General features: G+C 34.3%; 2 protein-coding genes across 4 annotated transcripts in view; both read right to left on the minus strand.

Moving 5' to 3' along the window:
• The window catches only part of Hr3 (Hormone receptor 3), a 36913-nt gene that overhangs the window by 4307 nt on the left and 7166 nt on the right, over positions 1 to 25440 (minus strand). The window contains exon 1 of one of the 3 annotated variants that reach the window (XM_068289432.1): positions 16886 to 17969. The exons of the other annotated variants lie outside the window; for them this stretch is intronic. Within the exon in view, the coding sequence (XP_068145533.1) occupies positions 16886 to 17021 (136 nt within the window). The 5' untranslated portion in view covers positions 17022 to 17969. Of the gene's footprint in view, positions 1 to 16885; positions 17970 to 25440 lie in introns of those variants that run through there. 3 annotated transcript variants of the gene reach the window in all.
• On the minus strand, positions 17993 to 23877 carry LOC137576376 (uncharacterized protein DDB_G0290803). The gene is made up of 2 exons (XM_068289433.1): positions 23431 to 23877; positions 17993 to 18491 (listed from the first exon to the last, which is right to left on the minus strand). Exon 2 carries the CDS (start codon positions 18295 to 18297, stop codon positions 18001 to 18003), a length of 297 nt encoding a protein of 98 aa, XP_068145534.1. The 5' UTR covers positions 18298 to 18491; positions 23431 to 23877; the 3' UTR covers positions 17993 to 18000.

The following is a 25440-nucleotide window of genomic DNA, read 5'->3' on the forward strand; positions in this document are numbered from 1 at the left end:
ACACACACTAATACACACCCACAGAAAGCATTCTCAGTGAGTCAAGAAGAAAAAAAAGAAAATAAAAATATATTCAAAAGAAAGTTCTTACTCTTTAGGTGGTTGCTCTTAAAAATTTCTCTCTCTTATTAGTGGTTTCTCTCTCTCTCTATCTCTCTGTGAGCTGCCTTGCTACTGTTAAGAGAGACTGTATACGGGGGAAATGCAACAAGACGAAAATACACAGAGAGAGAAAGAGAGCAAGGGAGAGAGAGGTAAAGTCAGACAGATACAATTCAGTTGCAGTTGTTGTTGTTGTTGCGTTTTTCAAATGTATGTCGTCACCACAGTAAAGCTGAACTGAAGATGGTCTTTGAGAGGGTCTGGTGGGGGCGGTGGGGCAACTTCACTTCACTTAAAGCGCTTGAAAGTTTCTTCTACGACAAAACGTGAACATAAATCTTTATCTGCTTAGGCCTAAAGTACAGCTATAGAAAAAGCATGTGATAAGACGCTTAAGAGCCAACAACAACAAAAATGCATTTAAATGCACTAGAATGAAAAGAGAGCTATGAACAGACAGACCCAACGAGCGAGTGAGAGAAAGAAAGGGAGACAGAGTTGGTGAGTGAGCGAGTGAGGAAGAGATTTACCGCTACTCACTACACACTGTATTCTAACCAATCAATAAATTGAACTTACCTAAATGAATTAAACAAAATGCAATGGAAAACTAAATAAATACTATACATACGCACAAACATATGTTAATGCTAGTCAGGAAATTTATTTCTCCCCCTTTTCGTCAACATATTAAATATTTATTTAGTTTGCCAGCCACCAAGTAAAAAAAAAAAATTAGGTCAAATTATAAATTTTATTTACATACAAATATTTTAGTTGAATTTTTTTCTTGTTGTATGAAGACAACAAATAACTTTATGACATACTTTTAAAAACTAATTTGCTTCTCACTTTCATACTTCAGTTGTTGTTGTTGTTGTTCTTGCTTTTAGAACTAATGGCAAATATTTGTAGAATTTTATATTTGTCTAACGCTTTAAGAAGAAAGATATCATAGACAGATATGTAGATATATCATTTGCCACAGCAGCTACTACAGTAAGTTAAACCTATGTGGGTTTTCCTCTAACATAGACGTTTACTGGACATTAAAACAAAATTATTGTTAGCTAGAGTTTAAACAAGAAAATGCATCAATCTTGTTGAATGTAACATAGGAATACAGAAATTTCTTTTAATTTACCAAAAGACCATTTTAACTTGGAAGAAATAATGTTTTTCTAAATATTTTATAGCTTGTGCAGTAGGAAGTTCTTAATTATTTCAATTAATTTATCTAACTTAACTTAAAATTTTAATTGCTTTAGTGTTTTTGTACAAAAATATAGCCATCAGAAAGTGTTGGAAAACGTCTTTTTAGTGGAGGTGAATAATAGTCGTCATCGGTTTTAAGACTTTAAATCAAATAGACTCATGAGTTCTTTAAATGTTATCAAAACTAATGAAAAGGTGATTTATCTGACTACATTTTATTTCACTAAATTAAGAAAAATTCAGCAAAATAATTGACAAAAAATTATTAGAATATGCAACTATTTGTCTTGATTTTGACCTGCTTGAAATTTACCTGCTCTTCAACCATATTAGATTTTGTTAAAGAATATTCTGCAATACCAAAACTAGTGGAGAATTACATTAAAGTGAAACGAAAAAGATATTAACAAATGTAAAACCTCAAGCACTTTTTTTTAAATAAAAACTAGAAGCTATTGTTTAACTATTTAACTATATATATGTATGTACATCAACAATTCTTTAAAAATTCAGTTTTAAAGCCGAATTGAACTACACATTACTGATGCTTGCTTGAAACTGAGAAAAAACCAGAGGGCCGGGGCTAACTTCGACCGCGTCAAAGTTTGTATACCCTTGCAACTTTTTTGGTAACTCTTTCCTTACCTATTAGCCATCAATGTGGAAGAACGTTTTATCTAAAAAGGCTTATGTTTGCGAAAGAATGGCCTACAATCATAGGAAATAACGAAGATATTGATCAAAGTCACTGTTTTCCACCGATCGTTCCTATGGGAGCTATATGATATAGTCACCCGATCTTTATCAAATTCGACACAGTCATTAACAGATATATTAAATTAAGAAATGTTTAATTTGAAAGCAATCACGTTAAAAGTAACGAAGTTATTTACAAAAGTCACTGTTTTCGACTGATCGTTCCTATGGGAGCTATATGATATAGTCATCCGATCTTGATAAAATTTGGCACAGTCATTAACAGATATACTAAACTAACAAATGTTTAATTTGAAAGCAATCGCGGTAAAAGTAACGAAGTTATTTACAAAAGTCACTGTTTTCGACCGATCGTTCCTATGGGAGCTATATGATATAGTCATCCGATCTTGATTAAATTTGGCACAGTCGTTTATAAGCGTAATAAACTCTCTAATCTAGTTTCACGATAATAACATAGAAAATAACGAAGTTATTGAGTAAAGTCACTGTTCGTGACTTTGGGGTTTGTATGGGAGCTATATGATATAGTGGTCCGATCCGGCTGAATCCGAGATATACAACGCCTGCAGTATATACAAGCCTACGTGCAAAATTTCAGCTCTGTAGCTCTTACGGTCTAGGAGGAGTTTGCGTTGATCCAGACGGACGGACGGACGGACGGACGGACATGGCTAGTTGAACTCGTCTCGTCGTGCTGATCAAGAATATATATACTTTGTATGGTCGGAGATGCTTCGTTCTATGCGTTGCACACTTCTGACCAAAATTAATATACCCTTTTTGCATGGGTATAAAAATAGGTACAACCGCCCCATCATATCAAATTCATTCATGAACAAAAACAAAACAAAAGTTTTTTGTTTTAGTATCACATAAATATCAAGTATACGTCTAGGCTTTCGCATGAAACAAGTTACAGTGGCGAATATGACTACGTGTGGAAAAGCCGAGCAGCAAATTTGCCAACACATAAATTATACACTGAACTGAACAATAAAATATATATACCTACATATAGTATGCATATATCTATATGTATATTCAGAATGGGGAAAACGTTGAAATTTGTATTTCTTTCTTTCTTTCGGTTGTTGTTGTTTTATTTTTTTTTTTTTTGCATTTTTGCATATGCAATTCATTTGAGTGCCTGTGGGGCTTTCTTTTTGCCTTCTTTCTTTTCTTTCTTTTTTTTGTGAAAAAGAGGAGAAAAAGAAGGCATGTGGGAAAAGGGGGCAAAGGAGGGGGGCGTTCAGCAATAACCAGAAGTCAAAATTAATATGTTCTTCTTTATTGCAAATGCAGGCACAAAACGAAAAACAGCAACAACAACAACATTAACAACAGCAAAAATGCATATAGATATTTACATACACACACACATAGAGACAGGCAGACAGTCATACATACATATACACGAAAATTAATATGCAACGACATGTGCGAAAAAAAAGAGATACCCAAATACCATTGGATGGAAGAGAAGCTAAAGGAGTGAAGTGCGGAGTCAACAGAGAGGAGAAGTGCAGCGGCCGTGCTGCATATGATTTGCAGTTTCTTTTTTTCGTTTTGTTGGCACTGCGGCGAAACTGAACGGCAAAGTCAAATAAAATAACAATAATAACAGGCAATGTTACAACAAAAAACAACAAAAAAAAAAACCAAACAAAACACCAGCAAAAGATAAAACCTACATAATACCTCCAGGCACATTGGTTTAATATACAAACAAAATGTGCGGACAATTTGCACCTTTTGTTATGAGTTGACAGCTGTTTACATAATTTTACTGTGATTTAAAACATTCAATTGTTGTATATTTTGAATTTTAGCAACTTTTTATACCACTCAACTGCGTAGAGAGTTGCAAAATGCTTTTAAAATGATATGTGAGACATTCAATCTCATAATGAATCGATTAAATGAGTAAAAAGAATTGATTACTGATTGATTAATTGTTAAACTGATTCATTTATTCAACTCTTGTCTGAATTGAATAAATAAGTTAACGAATAACAAATGAGTACGTTCCAACAACAAGTTTTGGTTATATAGATATATTCATTTACTAACATTCATTACACAGATTCATTCGTATACTCATTCGTATTAATAGGAACTAACATGACTATTTCAAATATTTGCATTCGTTCGCAAATATTCATTATGCAGATTCAGTCGTATACTTTTTTATTTGCTGAATAATTCATTTATTTTATGAATAACTCATTTATTTTATGAATAACTGAATTCTTACAAATATGGGTACTTGAAGAACTGAAGTCTGAATGTATAACAAATTCGAATTATTTGTTAAAATAATGAAATAAAAGTCAAGTTAGTTGTATAGAATAGTTGTTAAACTCAGATTCATTTAATGATTTATATTCATTTAATGATGTATTCGACTTAACTCAATTCAAATGTATTCATTTTAAAGTCTCTTTCTTCTAGAAAAGTAAATGTATATGTAATTCATATAAGCTCGTTACTCACAATTATTTATTCCTTTAAATTTTTGTTACCATTTAAATTGCTTGAAAAATATAAGGACACATTTTTATTTAAATTTAAACCACGGTAACTGCCACTATTGCCGCAGAAGCCACAGAGAGACGAAAGTTTCAAGCCAAAATGAAATCAGCCAGCAGCCAGAGCAGAGCAAAGCAAATCCAACCAAAGCAGCGCTGTTAACGTAGCAGCTGCTGCTGCTGCGGCTGCCTCTGTCTCTGCCTATTGCACAAGTTGTTGTTCGGCACGAGCTCTGTACGAGCTCTCGGCAATTCGCATTCGCAAAAAGCATTCGCAAAAAGTGGGTCAGCTAGCTAAGGGGTCAATGCACCAACATATGTGTGTGAGCGAGCGAGAGCCCAACGAAGAGAGAGAGAGACAAAAAAGAGTACAAGAGAACACCAGCGAGAGAACTGCCAACGCCAACACACATACACTAAGAGAGAGGGCAAGAAGCTTTTTTGCTCTCTCTCTCTTTCTCTCTGTTTCCTTGCTGTGTGTGTGTGTGTGTGCGATTCTTTTGCCGCCAAGTTAATGCTAATAGAAAACCCGTTTTTAGCTTTCACAAGTGAAAGAGGGAAAGAGAAGGAGAAGGGAATGCTTTGGTTTGGGCTAGAGGGGAGGGCGATTGGGGCTGAAGCCGGCTGTGCAAAAAGCAAAAATGCCGTTAGACACAGTTGAAGCATTAGCATGTTTTGGCTACGTAATGTGGCGCTTTCTTTTCTTAGTTTCCCTCTTCTCAATTCCGCTATCTCTAGCTAGCTCAGAATTTGCCGTTAGAATTTTGGTTAGAGCCACAAATTGTTGTTGTTTTTGTAAATTTCATTCAAAAAATGTTGAATAAAATAATAATACATAATAATCATAACAATATTATAGCTGAATTTTTGTTATTTTTTTTTCTTCTTTTTACGCCAAGTTATGCTAACGGTTTGCTCTGGTCCGGTCACTGCTCGATTCTTTTTTTGGCCATGTCGAATGACGATGATGATGATGTGTAATGTTTACATTTCGCACTCGCTTGCTCTCGCTCTCTGGCGTGCTCTCTCCCTTACTCTTTCTCTTTTGCCCATTCTTTCTTTTATTGGCAACAAAAGAATCTCGTCATAAACAAATTTCTGGGGGCCTCAACTCGCCGCCAGAGTTGATTGACCCACGAAAACTGAAAACGGAATGAAGCCCGAATGCAGAAGTTAATGTCTCATGCCAGACAGAGACAGGAAGATACAAAGAACAAACAGAGGCTGTATAAGTGTGCGAGTGTGTAGAGAGAGAGAGAGAGAGAATGTGAAACATTTCACACAAATGATGTAATTTGTTCTCACTTCTCCCTACGGCTTCCCTTCCCCCCGCATTTGTCAGTGCGTGTTTCTGCATAAATAAAAATTTATTAATTTCTGCAAAATAAAACAAATGAATGCTAACTGTAAATCCATATAGGTGTATGCACGTATGTATGTGTCTGTGTGTGTGTGTGTGTACTCATCGTAGAGATCTTTATAGCATGCCTGATTTCACTTTACATCCCACATGACGTATGCGTAATTTACTATATTGCTTCGCGAATATCACGTATACGTCGCTCCCTACACGTGACGACGTTGATGAAAGGCAAATTGAGAAGATTTACAAAAACAAAAAACCAGTCATTACACAAAAAAAAAAAGGCTCAACAATGAATCATTTTTTTTTTCGACAATATTTATTAAGGGTTGTAAATTGTTATTATTAGAAATTAAAGGTGTAATACAAATTGGTGTGTCTCATCCAAAAATACAGAATATACAACAGAGACGCGTGTAAATACTTAATTCCATTGTATTAAATATTATTTTTGTTCTAGCATCGTCTTAAATATCGAAATTCTATACCCAGTTTTGTTTGATTCTGATTTTGGAAAAAAGCCAAACCATATTTTCAATGGTTTTCCAGTTAACCTGCTTAAGGTAAAAGTTGTAAAATGTATAAATTGTCTAAAGGCAAAAATCTACACCAAATTGACTAGGTAGACCATCTCCCAGGCTTATATATTTTCAAAGATTGCTTATTGCTCAGACTACAATTAAGGAAAACTGATATTAAACATTTCTAAGTCATGAAAATTAAAACTTTTCAATTTCCAGTGCTTTTTTGTTTGTAAGGCGATAGCTCTTAAGAGGAATCAGCAAACTGGGCACCAGCCTCAATTGGAAAGTGTATAAAAAACTTCGTTGTTTCTTTTGATTGAGTGGGAAAATCCATTAAAGAAAAGTTTGACATTCTAAGGCAAAAGTCCATTAGAACAATGGAGGGAACTACATATACATCAACATATATGTATGTATATGTATACATACTGATGCATATGTAGAAGTAGTGTTTAAGTACATATATCTAAGTATGTATGTAAGTATTTTGCACTTTGTAGTTATGCATGTCTGGAATGTTTGTTTTTTGTTTTTCTTCTTTTTTACAAAAGCTTCCCCTCCCTTAGATTTTGTTTTGTTTTTGTATATGAAGAAAAAAAGTAGGCCTAGGCATTATTTATGCACGCTTCAAATGCAGCAACCAACAACAACAACAACAACAACATTGAGTCCCCCAACATAAATGCAACTCAAAATGCAAAAAATATAAAAAAGAAATACCTTGACAACCTCAAAAGCCACACACAAAGCAAGTAAGTTGACTCTTTTAGTTGGTTTATTTTCTATTTTTTTGCGCAACATTTGCACTTAAATAGCCAATTATTTATGGTATTTAAGTGTATATTTTGTTTTTGGTTTGACTAGCAGCAGAAAGAACTCGACATCAAACTCGACTTTTTGGTGCACATTTTGTGTTTTGCAGGTTTTTTTTTTTTTTTTGCCAACCATTTTCGGGCCAAAAATCAAAACAAGAACGAGATTTTTTCAAGTTGAGCCGGGGAACAACAACAACAAGAAAAACTGAACGAACTTTGCCTCGAAGCTATGTAGACACACACACACAGACACTATATACTATATGCATATACATATCGTCCGGGTATATATGATGATATATCAGTAACTGCATCTGCATCAGTATCTGTATCTCTGGGTATTGGTGTGTGTATGTGTGTGTGTCTCTCAGTATTAGAATTCTTAAAGAAAAATCCATTCATTGTCGTCGTCAACGTCGTCGTGGTGGAAATCAAGTAAAGTGGAAAAACTCGTTTTTCCAAAAGCTGCTAATTGATAGTGTTTTTTTTTTTTTTTTTTTTTTTTTGTTTAGCAATTTGCCTTTTTTTTTGGCACTGACAAAATGTTACTTAAAAAAGACAACTCCCAATGTACTCATGATGCTTAAGGATGCAAAAGATACAACATCATGATGATTATGACCAAGTTTAAGTATTTGCCATTTTGTATTTTCTTAGACTCTTTGATTAATTTCTGTAATTATGTTTAAACGAAGTATTTCACATTTATGTTTTCATAATTGTAAAATTTTTAATAAACTTTTAAATGGTTAAACGAAATATAAAATGCACCACAAAATGTTTGCAGCTTAAATTTGTCTATTGAACTATCTGTCTTTTGAGACAGACACTGAGAGAAGAATAAAAAAACGAAATGCTTGCACATTGATAATCGTATTTGTATATGTAAAGTGTATAAGTTATATTTTTTATTAATAAGTAGATTTGAGTATGTACTTTATTAAAATTTATATGTAAAGTTTCTTTCGAGTTAAGATCAGAGTACTATATCAGATAAATATATGATACTTCTCAAACATTACATTTTGCACAATTTATTTTTATTTGAAAGTTACAAACCACAGACAAAATGTTGCCAACTAATCATAAACCAAATTAAACCTCAAATTCATATCGCTGTAATCAGGAGAACCAGTCACTAGTCCCTATTTCTAATTAAAGTAAACTATCTGTATTTATTTTTTTAAAGAAATCTCAACTTTAGGAACCTAAAATGATTCACTTTGTGGACGCCTTAAGGAGATCATGATCAATATAGTTTGAAAGTATGTAACGTATACGCCATGTAAGCCACATCATTTAAAAATCTTTGGTTTTTACCATCAAAAGCCAAACTACGTTGTTTTTGTTTCCTATTTTTAAAAGATATTATAGGATGTTGTTCAAAGGACACCTTATCTGGTTAAAATCCTTAATCAAAGTCCTAAAACGTTTTAACTGGAATAGAATTTTCCTTTTAAAACTCTTTTATATAAAGTGTCATAATTTCGATCAATTCTTTTAACCTTTCCACTCACTTTTAAGTGATTTTGAGATAAATTACTTTAATTTGTTACTTTAAGTTTATCTAGAAATTTTGCCCGAAAAAGTTTTTCCAAAAGGGTTTTCTTTCTCTCTTTTGGCTTGAATTTTGCAGTGTAATAGCAACAACAATAACAAGAACAACAAAATGCAGTATTCAACTTTTGTTTTTCCACTTTATATTTTTTTTTTTGTTGCTGTTGTTGACTTCGGCTGGCTGGCTGTTTGGTTGGTTGGTTGGCTTGGTTGGTCGTCTCATCATGCAATTCAACTCTGTGTGCCTTGTGTTTGTGTGTGAGTGTTGTGTGTGCTGAATGTGTGTGAGTGTGTGTGTTTGCCGCGGCGCACTAATATCCGTCCTTGGCTCGTCTGTTCAACTTTGTCCCAGTTTTTCGCATTTTGTTGGCGCGCTTTGCCTCTAACTTGGCGTTGCATTTTCATGTTGTTGTTGTTGTTGGCGCTGCTGCTGCAAGAGTGTTAGTGTGCTGCGGAGAGCTATACAAATATACTTATTTTAGTTGTATATTTGTATGTGTGTGTGAGTGTGAGTGTGAGTATTGCTATATATTCGTCTATTCATTTGGCGACGCGACTCAACACTACTCAACTCAAAATGCATCTCCTCTATGTCTTGCCTCTCCCTCTCTTCGTTTGTGTGTGTGTGCGTCTGTGGGGTCTGTTTGTGTCTGCATTGTGGGGCATATGCAATCTTTTATTTGCCACACACACTCACACGCATACACACAGCAATATATAGAGGTATAGAGCTCACGCACAAAAAAAAAAATATATATATATACGTTTAACTATTCGAAGAGTTGCATAGATAAGATACGCAGCTGCCATTTGATGTTAATGATGAGAGGAGAGCTTCGAGAGAGGGGGAGGCTGCAGGGACATCATCTCACTCATGCATTTCATTTTAGTGTCTACTTTATAATTACTAGAATAACAAAGTATTCTTGCATTATTTTTTATATGCACACATAATAGAAACGTTTGTCATTTTGGTTAATATTCTTTTTTTTTGTCGTTTATTATTATGGTCATTAGTTGAGTGGTCTATGCCGATATTATGTATTTATATATATATATTTTTCTGAACGGATGTGGACATTATATGCAATTTATTTTCTATGTGCAATTAAATCCATGTAACTGAGACTACATACAGTGAAAATGGATTGCATAGACAAACAATTTGTTAATAGATTGACAACATTTTAAAAACAAAATAGTATAGAAACTAGTCTGAAATGTGGTGGGAGTACAAACAGTTTAGAAAAAGAATTTAGTGAGCATCTCCGAGGTCAAAATGTTAGACCAAGAAAAGTGAAATTGCTCTAACTTAGTTTTCAGCTAATTTCAGGGCAAAAGTAAAACTAAAAAGATATCCAAAGAGGTGAAATTTATATCCTGGACAAAAATTTAACAACTTGAAAGTTTGCCATGTCCCTTAAAACTTTCATCAAACAGTTTTCATCAAATATTTGAGACCTTTTGTATGTTTTAGATATAAAACAAATGCCACAACAAAACCCTAGGAACTTTCTTGGAAATTTTACTTTTACTTATGAAAACAACCCCACACAAAATTTATAAATACTTTTCATACAATTTTCCCAAAAGGAATAACAAACTTTCTTTAAGATTCCTTGAAATGTTTTAAGATTTTAGTTGTACCACCTGTACCATCAGTCTTAGCCATGTTTTTGGCTTAGAAGTTTTTAAAATAAACAAATAAGAAATAGAATTTTATAGGAAGTTTTTTTATATTCTTTATTTTTTGAAATGAAAAAAAACTTTTCATTTAAAATATTGACGCCAGTCAAATAAATGGTTTTTCTTTTAAGTAAAGTTTTGAACAGAATTTGACCACGTTAGACAAAATGACATCACTAAGAAATAATCTCCTGAAGACGATCTCGAAAGGAAGAAAGCCAAAAAACTTATTGACCTCGAGCGATTAAACAAATTTAGAATCAAAGATTTTAAATTTTTCAAATCTTGGACTAGGACACGTTGCAGTTAATGTTGGACAATTGCTTAAAGGGTTTCTCTGGTGGCCTTAAACTTATCTGTATAAAACGATTTTATGAAAAACTCCAATGTTTCCTAATCCAAACAACTTTTAATTGAGATTAACAACCAAATAAAGCCAATATCAGCAAATCATCTCCATGTCAACTTTTGAAAACAGGCAACTCCTATTCTTGAGTTGTCATGACTATGTCATTCATTTGTGATTTAAATTAATTTCACTATGCTAGTGTTGTTATCAAATTCTTTGTTTTGATTTTCTTTTTTTCGCTTTCTGTCTTCTATTTAGTTAGTATATTTATTGTACATGCATAGTTGAAAGTCTTGTCTATGGCATAGCATTGAAGTATTGGCCTTATGACACACATTCTGTGGTTAGTAGTAAGTGGTCTGGGTGGCTTATCTACCGATTATACACTCGTAGACGTAGTTGTAGTTGTGTAGTTTTAGTGGTAGTCGTAGTTGTAGTTTATTTATTTATAAAAGAGACTATAAAGAGACTTTGATTTTCTAGAACTCACACAAAGGAGACAGACATGAAACATGAGGACAACACAAAATGACTAATCTTAAATTACTTTTTTTTTGTTATTTTGAAGAAGTACAGAAGTATAAAAGTAATTAAACTATGGCTTATCTTTATGATAAGTTTGGTTTCAAAAAATCAAATGTATAAGTTCATTGAACTTGTGAAAAATCATAATTACTCATGCGTATGTACATATTTACATAGTCGTATCTATGTAAGTTTCCATAAATTATCAACGAAATAAAACAAAAAACCATTTCAATGTGGTTTCTGCATTGTTTTCTAGGACAAATGCGAATGACCTGCCCATTCCGTAATACCCCAGTGGAGTGGAGTCTATATAGTCTACGAATACTATTTGCTTCCAGCAGACAGAGAGATAGATATATATTTCTCCAAAAAAATATTTGCATGTTCCATATACATGAAACCACACAGAGACAGAACGACAGATAAACAGACTTTGGCTATACTCAAATTGGAATAGGAATTTCCCTGCCAACAACAACAAAAACTTAAAGTTTTTATTTTAATGAGTTATGAGTACAAAATGTGGGGGGATGGGTTGAATGATATATGTATCGAAATATATGTACATATATGAATATAAGTTTGCTTGTATTTGCTCATCTGTTTGTATATTACAAACATCTGTCAAACTATTGAGCTCAGAAGAAAAAAAATATAAACATTTTAAAGTCAGGAAATTCGTTTTCTAAAACAACTTGGCAAAAGTTCTCAAAAGTAGATGGATTTTTTCGTGTAAACCCCTTGCCATAGTATTGGATAGTTTTCGTCTACGCCAATGATTTTAACCGCAACAATCATCATGGGCAATGGAAATTTTACGCCATAATTGTCAAACAAAGAACTGGCCAAAGAAGTTTTCAGAACATACATGAAAAGTCATACACTGTGAGAATAGGCAACTGGTAAATGAATATAATTATCTTTGTTAATATGTGATGTTATTCGGACACTTTAATTGCCTTAATTGCAAATATTTTTAATAGTTTTTGCTGGCTGTTTCTCAATTATTATTTACATAAATGGACTTTTAATAAAACGTGACTTATTTTAGCATTATACATTTTGTATCTTTTTAATATTTCTTAATAGTTTTTAAACAAAATATAACTTTTGTAAAAAGAAGAAAAGATTTAATTTTTTTTATACTTTGAATAATTTTTTAACAACCATTTCTATAGTTTTTCTCTAATAGTTTTTCAAATAAATGGACTTTAAAAAAAGAAGAAAACAATTTCTACATTTCTTTTTTTTTGTCTTCTAACTATTTTTAGACTGTTTTTCATAAATTTTAATTGGAATACAAACAATTTAATGGATTATATTAATGAAAATGGACTTCTTATGTGAAGAAACGACGTTTTAATAGTTTACTTTTTTTATTTTTAAGCACAATTCTCTAAATGGTAAAGGATTTTAATATTTATTTTTTTGTCATATTTATTATGAGTCTTAACACGGATAACTCTTCTCATTGGAATAATTTTAAAGCAGAATTAAAGAAAAATTGTAAAAAGCTTAATTTGAATATTTAAGATTAATGTTAACATAAAACGTTTATATTTATTTTGGTAAGAATAATCAGAAAGACCAAAAAACCATGAAAAAACATTTAGAGGAAAGCATAAAAAACTATGAAAACAGATGTCTAACATCTTTAGTTAAATATTTAATAGATTAATTTTGGGTTTTTACCAAAGATGAAGATTTGGTTGCTATCACAGAAAATAAACCAAGATTTATATTCTTTAGAGTTTCGTTAACTAAAATTTTACGCTCAGTGTATTATTTGTTTGGACCAAATGGTGGGAGGGGGGAAGCTCCGGGGCGTTGCTGAAGCAGTCAGCAGCTAGTGGGGCGATAAGCTAGCAACAAAGTAAGAAATCCACACAATCTCTCACTCTAACACACTAGCCCCACTCTCCCCAGCCCTCTATCCCCCATCTAGTTCTCTCTCTCTCTCTCTCTCTCGTTTGCTGCCCACTGTTAGTGCATAAATTTGTGTGTAAATAATAATTTCAGTTTGGTTGAACGAACAACAACACAAAAAAAGAAATAAAAGCCATAGAAAGTCTTTCATTGTGCGGCTGATGTTGTAATGTGCGTGCCTCTGCTAACGCTGGCTGCGACGTCGCTGCGCTCCCGCATAACAGGCAAGAGCAGCGGCGCGGCGTCAACAGCAACTAACGCACGCATTGCCACTCTTTCTCTCTCTCACTCCCGCTCTTGCTCTCTGGCGTATCACTGTGTGTGAGTGTGTGTGTGTGTGATTGTATTGTGCGTGCCGAGTTGAATGACCGCCGAAAATTAAATTTTTTGTCGATTTTAGACTTTTACTCTATGTTGACGTTGATGATGATGATTGCGTGTGACTGTGTGTGTGTGTGTGAGTGTGGGGGGCTCACTCTCCCTCTATCCCTCTGCCTCTCTTCCCACTCAGTCATTTGCTCTCTGTTTCTAGCATTTTTGTAGCTTTAGTTTTAGTTTATGTATGTATCTTGCTCGCTCTCTCTCTTGCTCCCTCTCCCTCTGTTTTTCCCTATCGCCAGACCAAATAGTGAAGTGTTGTAGGAGTAGAAGAAGTTGGTGGGGTGTTGCCTAAGCGGTGGGAGGGAGATAGAAGAGAGCGGGGGCAATGCTTTTTCTGTCTCTCTACGCGTGTGTGTGTGTGTGTGTGTGTGTGTGCCTAGACTTTACAATCAGCAGGCAGCCCGCAGCCAGCAGCAACGAAAAGCATTTCACTTCGACAACTTTTTTTTTCGGTGCTTCTTTCTTTCTTTTCTTCTGTCTTTCTTTGCTTATATTATATTGTTGCTGCTACTTCTCCCCCCTTTAGACTCTTCCCCTCTAGCCGTCCCTTGGACAGAGGGTCGATCGTCACTCATCGTTTTGCTTTCGTTGTCAACTCTTTCGCTTTCTGTTTACTTCGCATTTCTTTCGCTTTACTTACCACTTTTTTTTTGTCTTTTGACTTTTTGGCAAAGTGAAAATTTTCATAAAGTTGATTTCTGTTTTTCGACCATTTCTTTTTTCGTTGCGGAAGTCATAAAGGCAAATTGCTGCAGACCACAAAAAATACAACGAAAAAAAAAAACACAAAAAAAGGCAAAAGAAAAAGTCCAAGCAACCCTCTTGATCAACCCCTCCTAGCACTTCATCTCCCCCCTGTCATCAAGGTGTATATTATGACTTGGCATTAATTGCCAAATATTAACTTTTTGTGCTTTTTATGGGGCCAGGCAACAACACGAAACACGCAATACAGATCCAACAGATTTGTGTTTTAGGGGTAAAACTATTAAGCGGTAGAGAGAAAGAGAGAGAGAGAAAAAGTGAGAGGAGCTAAGCGGTCGGAGGGTAGATTCCTATTTACCATAAGCCTGACAAATCTTTATTAATGATGAAAGTTCTTTGAACTCCTAGAGAAAGCATAACTAAAATGCTAACGCCTCCTATTCAAAAGGGTCTAAAAAAAGAACAAAAAGTGGTCAACGATACCAATTAGTAGTATATTAACCTGGTCTGTATATTCCCAAGCCCTGTTCTACCTGCATTAGGTTGTTTCTTATGTCTTTAAGTGAAATTAATGTTTTATTAGTTGTTAAAAGTCAAAAGTTAATAAATTTAATAAGCCATGAGAAATTTGTGCTTGGATAGTTTTTGACTAAATTTAATGAAACATTTTCCAATTTTTATGGCTTAATAAGATGATATTATTGATTTTGATGAACTTTTTAAACTTAAATACTTATTTGTCTAAATAGGTAATGAATGTGTAATATTCTGCCATCCCTCTCAGCTATGTCTTTCTGATTGAAAAATCAGCATCTCCCAGTTTATCATTTATTACACAATACATGTTTTAAATCTTAACTGTAACTGAAAGTAAAAGCTTGACAAACCATTAAAGTTTTGCGTCTTCTTATCTAAAACCCTTCTTAAGCTATCCTCAAGCTCAAATAAAAATGGTTATACCTTTATGTAATAAACTAATTAGTCCTTAGTTCTATACAAAAAAAGTTTAATGGTCAAAGTAAAGGATAATACAGATTACTTTGAAAGATTTTTATAGAAAAAACTGTGAGATTTTAAAACTTAGCTACAGACCTGACAGTTTTCCCAAACTTTTAAAATTCTATCTAAATTGAGAATAAACAAATAAACTTTTTAAAATGGTCATTAACAATGAATTTTTATAATATTGCAACGTGCTCTGAGAAATATTGAATATTGAATTTAATGACTTTTAGCAGGAACAATTGAATGGTCTTGGCCAATAAAAAATATAAAATTATTGTAACCCGACAATAATTACCTTATAAGTAAGTCAAAAATGATTTTCAAACATATTTGAAAACAAAATAATTTGACTTTTAATTTTTAAGAAATTTCAGTAAATGCAAGCCAAGTGTTTCGTATATACATACATATATTGTTTCACATACGTATATCTTTAACAAAATCAGTTTTTTTTTTTTTGCTCTACGATCAGGCGCCCCGTCATCGTCTTGGCCAAATAACTGATTGCCATGTCAAATTAGTTTAATTGTCAATGCAAAAATTCAACACCAATGCAAATACACATGTTCATCGGTGTGTGTTTGTGTGCGTGTGCCATAATGTTTCGTAATGTTGCTGTTTTTTTTTTATTGTTGTTATTTCGTCTTTCTTCATTTACGAATTTCATGGATTTCCCTTTAAAATCATTTTGTTGAGAAACAAGCAACTGAAGTGACTTTCACTGCCAACAAACCAAACCAACCAACCGACCGACTAACCGACCAACTGACTGACTGACTTCCATTATATTTCTTTTATTTTTTATTTTTTCTTTTATATGTACATATATTTCATTTTTTTTTTTTTTTTTGGCTCTTTTTGTTCGGTGAATGTTGTTAACTTGATAGTATTCAATTAAAAAAATTTAAGCAAACATTTTTCGTAGGCAAAAATTTGCCTGTTTTTTAAACGCTTTGAGCAACTTTTGAATATTTTCTGCTTTTTGGCTTGTAACAAAAGCATTCGGCCCAAAACAGCCTTTAGATATGTATATGAAACTATCAAATGGAAAAGCATGGAACAAATTTGCATCGCCTTGGCTATTTCTTGTATAATTTGTAGCAGGAGAATAGCTAAGACTAGCTCTTTCAAGCTAAAGTAAGGATACCATACATACAGAAGTAGTGTTGGATATTACAAAAGTGCGATTTCTATTCCAAAAAGTCTCTGAAGAAAGAAAACTGTAAGGAATAAACTTGTTTAAATTGAAAGACCTAAATTTAGTTTGACCTGTTCCGTTTGAATTTTCCCCACAACCTTTAAATGAAACTTGATTCATTTTCAAAAACATCAATTATAGAATCATTATATCCTTGTTGTTGAAACACACAATAAAATATTCCATTTAATCCAAATGAATGAGAAAACGTTTCTCTTTAAAATAGGGATTTCAGAAGTTTTAGATATTTTTCTTGTTCTGGTGGAATTGAACTTTGTGTTACCTTTGATGGAACCGCTTGAATTATTTTGTCCAGCTGCTGTTGGGGATTGGACGTTGCTTTGACCCAGATTATTTGCGTGTGCTTCCAGTTTTGAAGTGACGCTGCTCCACATGTCAAACATACGTTGCGTATACATAATTTTAGATCAATTGCCGTATAAAGATGACGCTGAATGATGATAAAGGTGATGATATATAATATATATATATCTGTTGTATATTATACTATTTGTATTATTATTTCACTTTGTTTTCGATTATGTTGAATTAAATTTGTTATGTGTTATTTCTTATTATTTGATTATTAATTATATTGATGTATACAGGGCGTATGCGTAACTTATATTTGTTTTTCTTTTTGCGATTTATGGTTCAACAATTTGTTATTTTTATGTTTGTAAATATATTTTAAACGATTTTATGTTTTTCTGAAGATTTTTCTTTCTCTAATATTGCACTTGGTCTGCTGCCTTTATTTTGTTTGTTGGTTTTAATCCTTTTTTTATTTGTGAAATTGGTAATATCACAGTGTGTGTGTGTGTGTGTGTGTGTGTAATAGTGTGGCGAGGGGTGGAAGTGAGAAAGAGAGATAGTGAGAAAGGGGGTTGATTGTATGTAAGTGTGAGATAGAGAGAGAAAGAGAGACAGAGAAAGAGATAGTATCTATATGTGGTTGCAGCTATGGGAAAAAATGAGTGAAGGAATTTGCCAATTTTCTTTTTTTTTTTACTTTTGTTGTATATGTAAATGTTGTAAACTTTTTTGTTTATATATATGTATATATATCGTAAATATATATAAATGAGTTATATGTATGCTATATATATGTATGTATATATAACTAACGTTGTCAGGCCTGTAGGTACTAAATTGTTGTCGGATCTGAATATATATGTTGTGTATATATCCTAGAGCTATATGTATATATATATATTGTTGCTGCTATGTTGCTGTTGTTGTTGTTGGTTTTTGTTTTGTTTTTTTATTTTTTTGTTGTTATAACTATGATTTAATAAGACACTTGATCGCATATATTTATATTTATGTTTTATAACTTTGTTTTAAAGCAATTTTTGTTTAAGGTTTTCTTGTTATTTATATTATTTTTGTTATTTGTTAGCCCTTTTGTCGAATTTGTAATTGATTATTGCAGGCTTTTTGTTGTTGTTTAGCTGATTGTTGTTTCTGTTGTTGTTGTTGTTGTTGTATCACTTTCACTGTCTTGTTGCTGTTGTTGTTGGAGCTTCTTCTTTTATTTGGTTGCTGTTGTTGTTGTTGTTGTTGTTGATTGCTGGAGTTGCTGCTGCTGTTGTTGTTATGCTCATTGTTTTGTCGATTTCTCTGTTTTGTTTGATTCCAAATCAAAATTTCCAAAAATACGAAAATTTCACGACAATTTATTCCGGAAGACATTTAGACTTAATTGTTTATTCTGTTTCAGCTTCTTCTTCTTCTTCTTGCTTACTTTCCTTCGTGATTTTTTTTTAACTGTCTCTTTATTTTTTGGTTTTAGTTCAATAATTTAAACACTTTAATGTATAAAATCGTTTGGCCTGTAATGAAAATACTTTTGCTACGCATTGTCAACCAGGGCCAAGGCATGTTGTCTAAATGAGAGAGAAAAGAGTGTAAAGAGGGGGAGGAAAAACGAAGAGCAAAAAAAAAAATCGGAATATATAAAAACTTCCTTGTACATGGATAATCCAATCAACCAATTTTCATTGGGGGTGATGGAGGCATCCATCATACTTGTATGTGTATGAGTGTGTGTGGCGATATGTTGGTGTGTGCCCCTTTTCTAATGAGTTTTTAAATGTTTGCTAATTGAATTTGCCTTAAGCAGAACGAGAAAAAAGAGCTGTAATTAAAGTTAAGGCACGGACAATTATATACCCTATACTAAGAGTAAGGATGAGAAATCTATAAGTGGAGAAAGGAAAGTCACTCAAAGTGATCTTAGACCGTGAGAGTACTACCTTGTACCACTAAAAGGGAATTCAAAGGACCTCAGTAGGAAAGAGGGGAAGTCCCTCAACGACCTCAGTAGTAAAAGAAGTCCCTTAAAGTGGCTCTTAGAACTTTAGACTCTTGCATTGACTAGTTGAAAGATACCTTAACTGAAATGAAGCTGCCCAGAGATCAAGTTTTCTTTTATAAAGGAAATAAAGTGTTTCTTTACCTTCTTCTTTACAGAATTAAAGAATCAAGGATGGGTATAAGAAAAGAGGGCTAGGTTTAGGTTTAGTCCTAACGACTTCAAACTAATGACTTGATGTATATTCCCCATTTTAGCCTAAATTTTGGTTTCTTTTTTTTTTTTTTTGGTCGTCCGAGAGAGGGGTATGAAAAAGAACATCAAAAGCAGTAACTGGGTTGAATTTCTACCTCCCCCGGCTCCCCGTTTATGCCAATCCTCCTACCTTCCCGTACTACTCTGTTGTGGTGATTATGGAAAATCAATAAGAAAGAACTGGGATTTAAGGGTGACCAGACTTTAGCCGGTTTGTGTCGGGTAAAGAGAAGAGGGGGAAATAGAGGAGACTTTTAGTCATTTTGTCGTCGTTCTTGTTGTTGGGTCGTATAGATTGGGGGGAGTGGCGAAAAAGTGCAGCCAAACTAAAACACGAAACATAAATCTCAACACGAAGCATAGTTCGTTTCCACATGGCTGTGTGTTGGTGTGTGGTTGTGGGTGTGTTCGTTGCTTGTAGGAAAAAAAGTTCTATGACCCAAAGCTCATAGAGTGAACCAAACGACAAGCTATAGCCAGTCAGCCAGCCGGCGAAAAACCAATGAATACATATATAGTAAACCAAACACATTTTTACTTTTTTGCCCACCCCTCTTTTCCTATCTGTCGTTTTCGCTCTCTCTCTTTCTCTTTATGGGTTTTCATTCTGTTTTTTTTTTTTTTTTTTTTTTTGCTTTCCTATTTCGATTTTGGGGTGGGTGGTTGGTGGCAGAGCTCCCCATGCGGAAGCCTAAAGGGGGATTTAGCGGCAGATACGTCACCAACAAAATGTTGCTTGTTGTCGCTGTTGGTGACGACAGAAATTGTGCCAGCAGCAAGAGTGAGAGAGACAGAGAATTGCAGAGGGAGCATTAGAGAGAGAGAGAATTGAAAATTTACATATAGGAAAAATTACAAATAAACAACAAGGCATAAAGAAAAAAGGTAAAAAACAAGGCTTTCAGGAAAAACACACACAAAAATCGAAAATAAAATTGAATGGGCTTCAAGTCGGGTTCCCAGGCACAGAAAACCATGATCATAACAGGAGATTTTATTACCTCGTCACAAAACAAGCAAAGAAGCGAAGAGAGAACTAACAAAGATTGACTATATAAGGAATATGAAGCTCATCCTTATATACTTTATCGTTAAATGTTATTTTATTACCCAAAGTGAAATTAAGAAATAACCAACTACAGATGTAAATTGATGGAAAATCTTTAGAGAACTTATGACAAATTTCATCAAGTGATTACATTTCAAATTCTATAGCTTTGAAAGATGAAAAGTATCCTTTTTCCATGGTGCGGACTATGCGAGACTTTTAGAGACTGAACTAATGATTTGATTACATGTAAATTCTAGGAAAATCTTTTCTAAGATTGCATTAAGTAATAATATTTAAGGTAAATGTACGTAAACTATTAAAATTCAATCAATTTTCGAAAATCTAGTGCCTTTTAGGGACTAATATTTGGAACTGTATCTTGGATTCGGAATACCTAGAAACCTCATCTTTTTAACTTGAACTAATGACTATAGTGCGCAAGAAAACAAATCCTTTGATGCTACATTTATTAATAGTTTTTTTTTTATAGTAAGGTATTCAATAAAGTTCTTCTATTTTAGGTTTTAGATTGTTTAAAATACTTTTTTTCTATCAATGTATGAAAGGATCCTGAAACAAATCCGCTGAAAAAATAATGAATCTTCTGTCTTCCTATCATAAAATCATTGATCTGGTCAAATATCACTATGGTAAATTATAACTTACTGAAGCTCTTCGTGTAAATTGGATTAAATTTTACTTTCATTTATTTCTTTAGATAATAAGGGATTTCCCGGGGTTATAGTGCCTAAAATATATTATAAAATATCAGTCAACTATACATGACTAACTTATAGTTGCTCGATTCTAAGTGTCGCTGTAGGGTAACATCTGAAAGGTGATGACAAATATTCTCACATAGCGACAACGAACTTAATACTAACGGTACTGAAACTAACGAGCCGGTCAAGCGTTCGGCTTGGTTAGTGTGAGGGAGGAGAGGGTCGTGGAAGGGGCCCACAGTGGAGGCGCGGTTACAGTTACAACGCTTCAGCCCTATAGTGAAGCAGCAGCAGCACCCAAAAGCAGACGACAAAGTTTACAACAACAACGAAGCGACGTTGTAAGCGACTGCGACGCGTGCGTCGCTGCTAACGTCGCAGTACGTTGACGCCGACGAAAAAGACCAATGACCTATGCCTATGAGGCCCCCCCCTTCCGCCCTCTCTCTCTCTAACGCTCTTGCTCTCTGTCTTCCTCTCTCACACTCTCTTTCACTAGGCTTTTTCCGTTTGCTGTGTGAGTGTTTGTGTGTGTGTGTGTTGTTGTTGTTGTTAGTGTTGCTGTTGGGCGGTCTATGCTGAGTCTGAGTCTGGGGTGGCACACTTATAGACGACAGGCAACAACAACAATAACAAGAACCACGACTGCGACGACAACACATGGAGGAGAGTGTGGCATGTGCAAGGGGTGTAGGAGGAGGGTTGGCTAAGAGCCGGGGAGCAGTGTCGGTATATATGGCACTGCTTAGCCATGTTGTTCTACTAACGGTAATGCAAACAGTTGACGTTGATGTTGCCGCACACACATACACCAGGAACAAGCAACAACAAGAGGAAGTGGTAAAAGCCAGGAGCAATAGTATGTAGGGAGCAGTGTAGGGAGGAAAGCGAGAGAGAGGAGACTGGGTGGGGTGGTGGGCAGTAGTTGTTAGGCCTAAATCCAAACGACCGACTTCTACTTAGGTGCTCTGAACTCAACTGAACTAAAGTCACTCAGTTGCTGCGGTGACTTACGGGTTACAGCAGCAGCAGCAACATTAGAAGAAGCAGCAGAAAACTGCTTAATAATAATGACAAACTACATACCAACAACAACAATAGTAAATGATAATCATTGTAAGGCACATACAATAGGCAAAAAAAACACACACACAGACAGGCTGAAAAGGAGAAAGGGAATGAGAGAGAGCGACAGAGATGGGGAGGAGGTAAAGCATCCGTTAACCATTGTGCAGAATATGGCCAAAAGACAATAAGTGAGCGCATTTTTTTTTTCTTCATCTTTTTTTTTTTTTTTGAAAGATTATTATGAACTTTCAACTGACAGACCAGATTAAAAAGGAAACTCGGCATTATAAAAGACACATTCAGACTGTCTGAAGTTGCCAACAACGAAAAAATCCAAGTTCTATCATCACCATAAGTAACATATGTACATATGTACATAAATGGTAAAATCTCGTTAAGAAAAATTAAGAAAATCAGCGAAACAAAATATTATTTGACAATGAATAAAGCGAACAAGATGATTTTCCTTAAGTGAAAGGTAGAAAAATATATTTGGTAGTCAAAAAATGTCCCAAAAGGTCTTTAAGTGGGGATATAGAAGAATGAATCGAGCATCGGCTCGATTATTTAATACTTATCGAAGTATTAAGAATTCTAAAAACGAATCTGTGGAGCAAAGTCATAAGTAAGCCACAATAATACTTGTTATAAGGGTATATAAGAATCGAAGGAATATCTTAAATTTCCATCAATCGATAAAATGGATAATTTATTGGAATTTAAGCCATGAAAAAATCCAGAAAATAATTTCAGGAAAACTAAGATTTTCTGCTTGGGAAATTTTGTAATAATTGCATTTTGACCCACCCCGTCTATAATAAAATGCTTTAAAAGTTTGGCATTTGCAAGAAGAGACAACAATTACTGATAGTTAGGGCAAAGACTTCAATAATTACATAATGTATTTATTTTTCAAAAATGTATTCAAAACCTTTCTAATAGGTGATTTAACTCAATTAATTTGTTCCCAATAATAGAAAATTTTCATTTCAAAACTATTTTCCAAGCCTTATTATTTTGAATTGAAATCCTAAGGTACAAGGTAGTACAAATATTTTCCAAACTCCTTTAAAATAAATGTCTAATATCCATTTCCTGTTTTCTCTGCATTTCTATTTAAAAATTTTTGGTTAATTATTCCATTTAAAATGCTCATTAAAATCCTTGAATTGCTTGAGGTTTTTGAGATTTCAGAGAGAATCTAAGAAATCATATTATCCAATATTGAATTATCCGGCTTTTGATTAATGGTAAATTGATTTTACATTCTTTTTTTTCTCATTAGTTTGCTTGGGCCACACACACACACACACACACACACTCACGCACATACGGGTACTTTTCTATATACATTTTTTTTGTAAATATTTTTGTTATTTGATTTTTTTAATAATTTTTTATTTCAATATTATTACACAATCCAATCTGTGAGTTGAAGGGGTCCGGGGCTGAAGGGGAGCGATGCTGCCGATATATATCCAAGTTTTGATTTCTCTTTTTTTGTTGTTGTTGTTGTAGTTGCTTTTCTTTTTGTGGCTATTTGTTGTTGGAGTCTGTTGCAGAGGGCAAAGTGTGAGAGACAGAGACAAAAGGGGGGTGGTGTGGAGGAAAATTACGTCACTTGCACTTCCGTTTTAGCGGGGGTGTTGGCAGCCAGGAGGAATAGGGGGCCCGGCAGGCATTGCAATGGCATTTGCATTATAAATTTTCTTTTAGCTTATTTCTTATTTTGCTTGCTGGGGTTGTTTTGGGGGGGGTGGTGGTGGTGGTGGTGGTCAGGATGTGTGTGTGGGGGGTTTTTAGTTTTAGGCACGATTTGGAATAGATTTTAAATGCACACGTTTTGACTGTAAAAATTGTGTGTTTCCTTTAGGTTGTCTTTTTTTTTTTTTTTGAAACCGAATCGAATGTTGTATCAAAAATTCGAAATGCAACAAATTGGAGACACAAACTCTCACACACACACGCACACACACACAAACGCACGAGAACGCCGCGGCGAGGTGTTGTTGTTGTTGTTTTCAGATGCTGTTGTTGTTGTTGTTGCTGATGTTGCAGTTGCTAATGCTGCAGTTGCAATAGTTAACAGTAGTTGAAATAAATACACATACACATACACACACTTTTACATAATATACATATATGCGTTTATATATATATATATATATATACAGAGAGATAGATTCAATAAAACAACAACAACAAATAATTAATAATTAAAAATACAACGGGCAACGTCGTCGAACAAAAATCAACCGCCGTCCGCCGCGAAACGCTCAATACGAAATGTAGCTGAAGACTGCCTCAAAATGTTATCGAGTTCGTCCGCTGCTGCTCTACGTTCCGAAACGCAGCGCCCACTCCACTCCAAAACGCAGACGGGCAACTTGCCGCGTCGCACAGCGGTGCCCCCAAAAAATCAAGAGAATGAGAGAGAGACAGAGCAACAGCAAGCAAGCAATGGGGGGAGCCCATATTACACAAACGAAGAGAGCTGGCAGAGAGAGATAGAAAGAAAGAGAGAGCGAGAGAGAAAGAGAGCGTGGTTGTTGGAGCCTTTTCGAGACAACGCCGGCAGCGCAGCTGAGCTGAGTGGGTATATGTGTCTCTGTGCCGATGACTTCTTCATTTCTTTTTGCGTTATTCCGTTTTGGGCCGTTCATTCGCTATGGCAACCGCATACACATACACACACACGCACCACACACAAATGGTGGAGAGCATAGCACACGGACATGTAAGAGAGCTTTTTGTTTCTCGTCAGACATTTTGTAATCAGCTGTTTCATTTCTCTTCATTTTGAATTTTTCCGCTCTTAGCTGTGTGTGTGTGTGTGTGTGTGTGTGTGTTTGTAAAGAGCTTTGGCTTTGGCCAAAAGCTGTTGGCCAACTGTTTTTCCAACATATTTTGCTTGCCTATTTCCTTCCCTTTAATTTTCTGCTTTGTTTTTGTTTTTCCTTTTTTTCATACTTCTTTCATCTTGTGCTTCTGCTTTTCTTCTATTTATATGTATCTCAATTAGCAGGTCAATTGCTTTTTAGGCCAAAATTTTCCGTCTGCGCTGCGCTGCGGCTGCAGTTGACTTATTTTTCCCATTTGCCTTTTGGGCTCCTCTTTTATGTCATTTCCATCCGCTTCCCCTTTAATGTCTGTGTTTGTTCTTTTTCCCTTCTATTTGGGCATTTTACACAAATGACTTATTCTGGGTGGAAAATTGTTTTCAAATTGCCGGGGAAATTGCGCATAAAATGCATATTTTATGCTCACAATAGACCAACGACCATATGATATTTTTCTCATATGCGACTTCTACAGACTTAACAATTCAATTAGGAAAAATTTAAAACACTCATGGTAAAATAATGAATTTCGATTTGCAGTTTAATGAAATACTAAACATATAAAAATTCATCAGCATTCTATTT

The sequence above is a fragment of the Drosophila tropicalis genome, unplaced genomic scaffold, assembly GCF_018151085.1.
Source record: "Drosophila tropicalis isolate 14030-0801.00 unplaced genomic scaffold, ASM1815108v1 contig_593, whole genome shotgun sequence".
Lineage (NCBI taxonomy): Eukaryota > Metazoa > Arthropoda > Insecta > Diptera > Drosophilidae > Drosophila > Drosophila tropicalis.

Excerpts from the sequence above, each read along its gene's own strand:
- LOC137576376 (XM_068289433.1), bottom strand. The coding sequence starts at position 18,297 with ATGTCTTCCGGAATAAATTGTCGTGAAATTTTCGTATTTTTGGAAATT.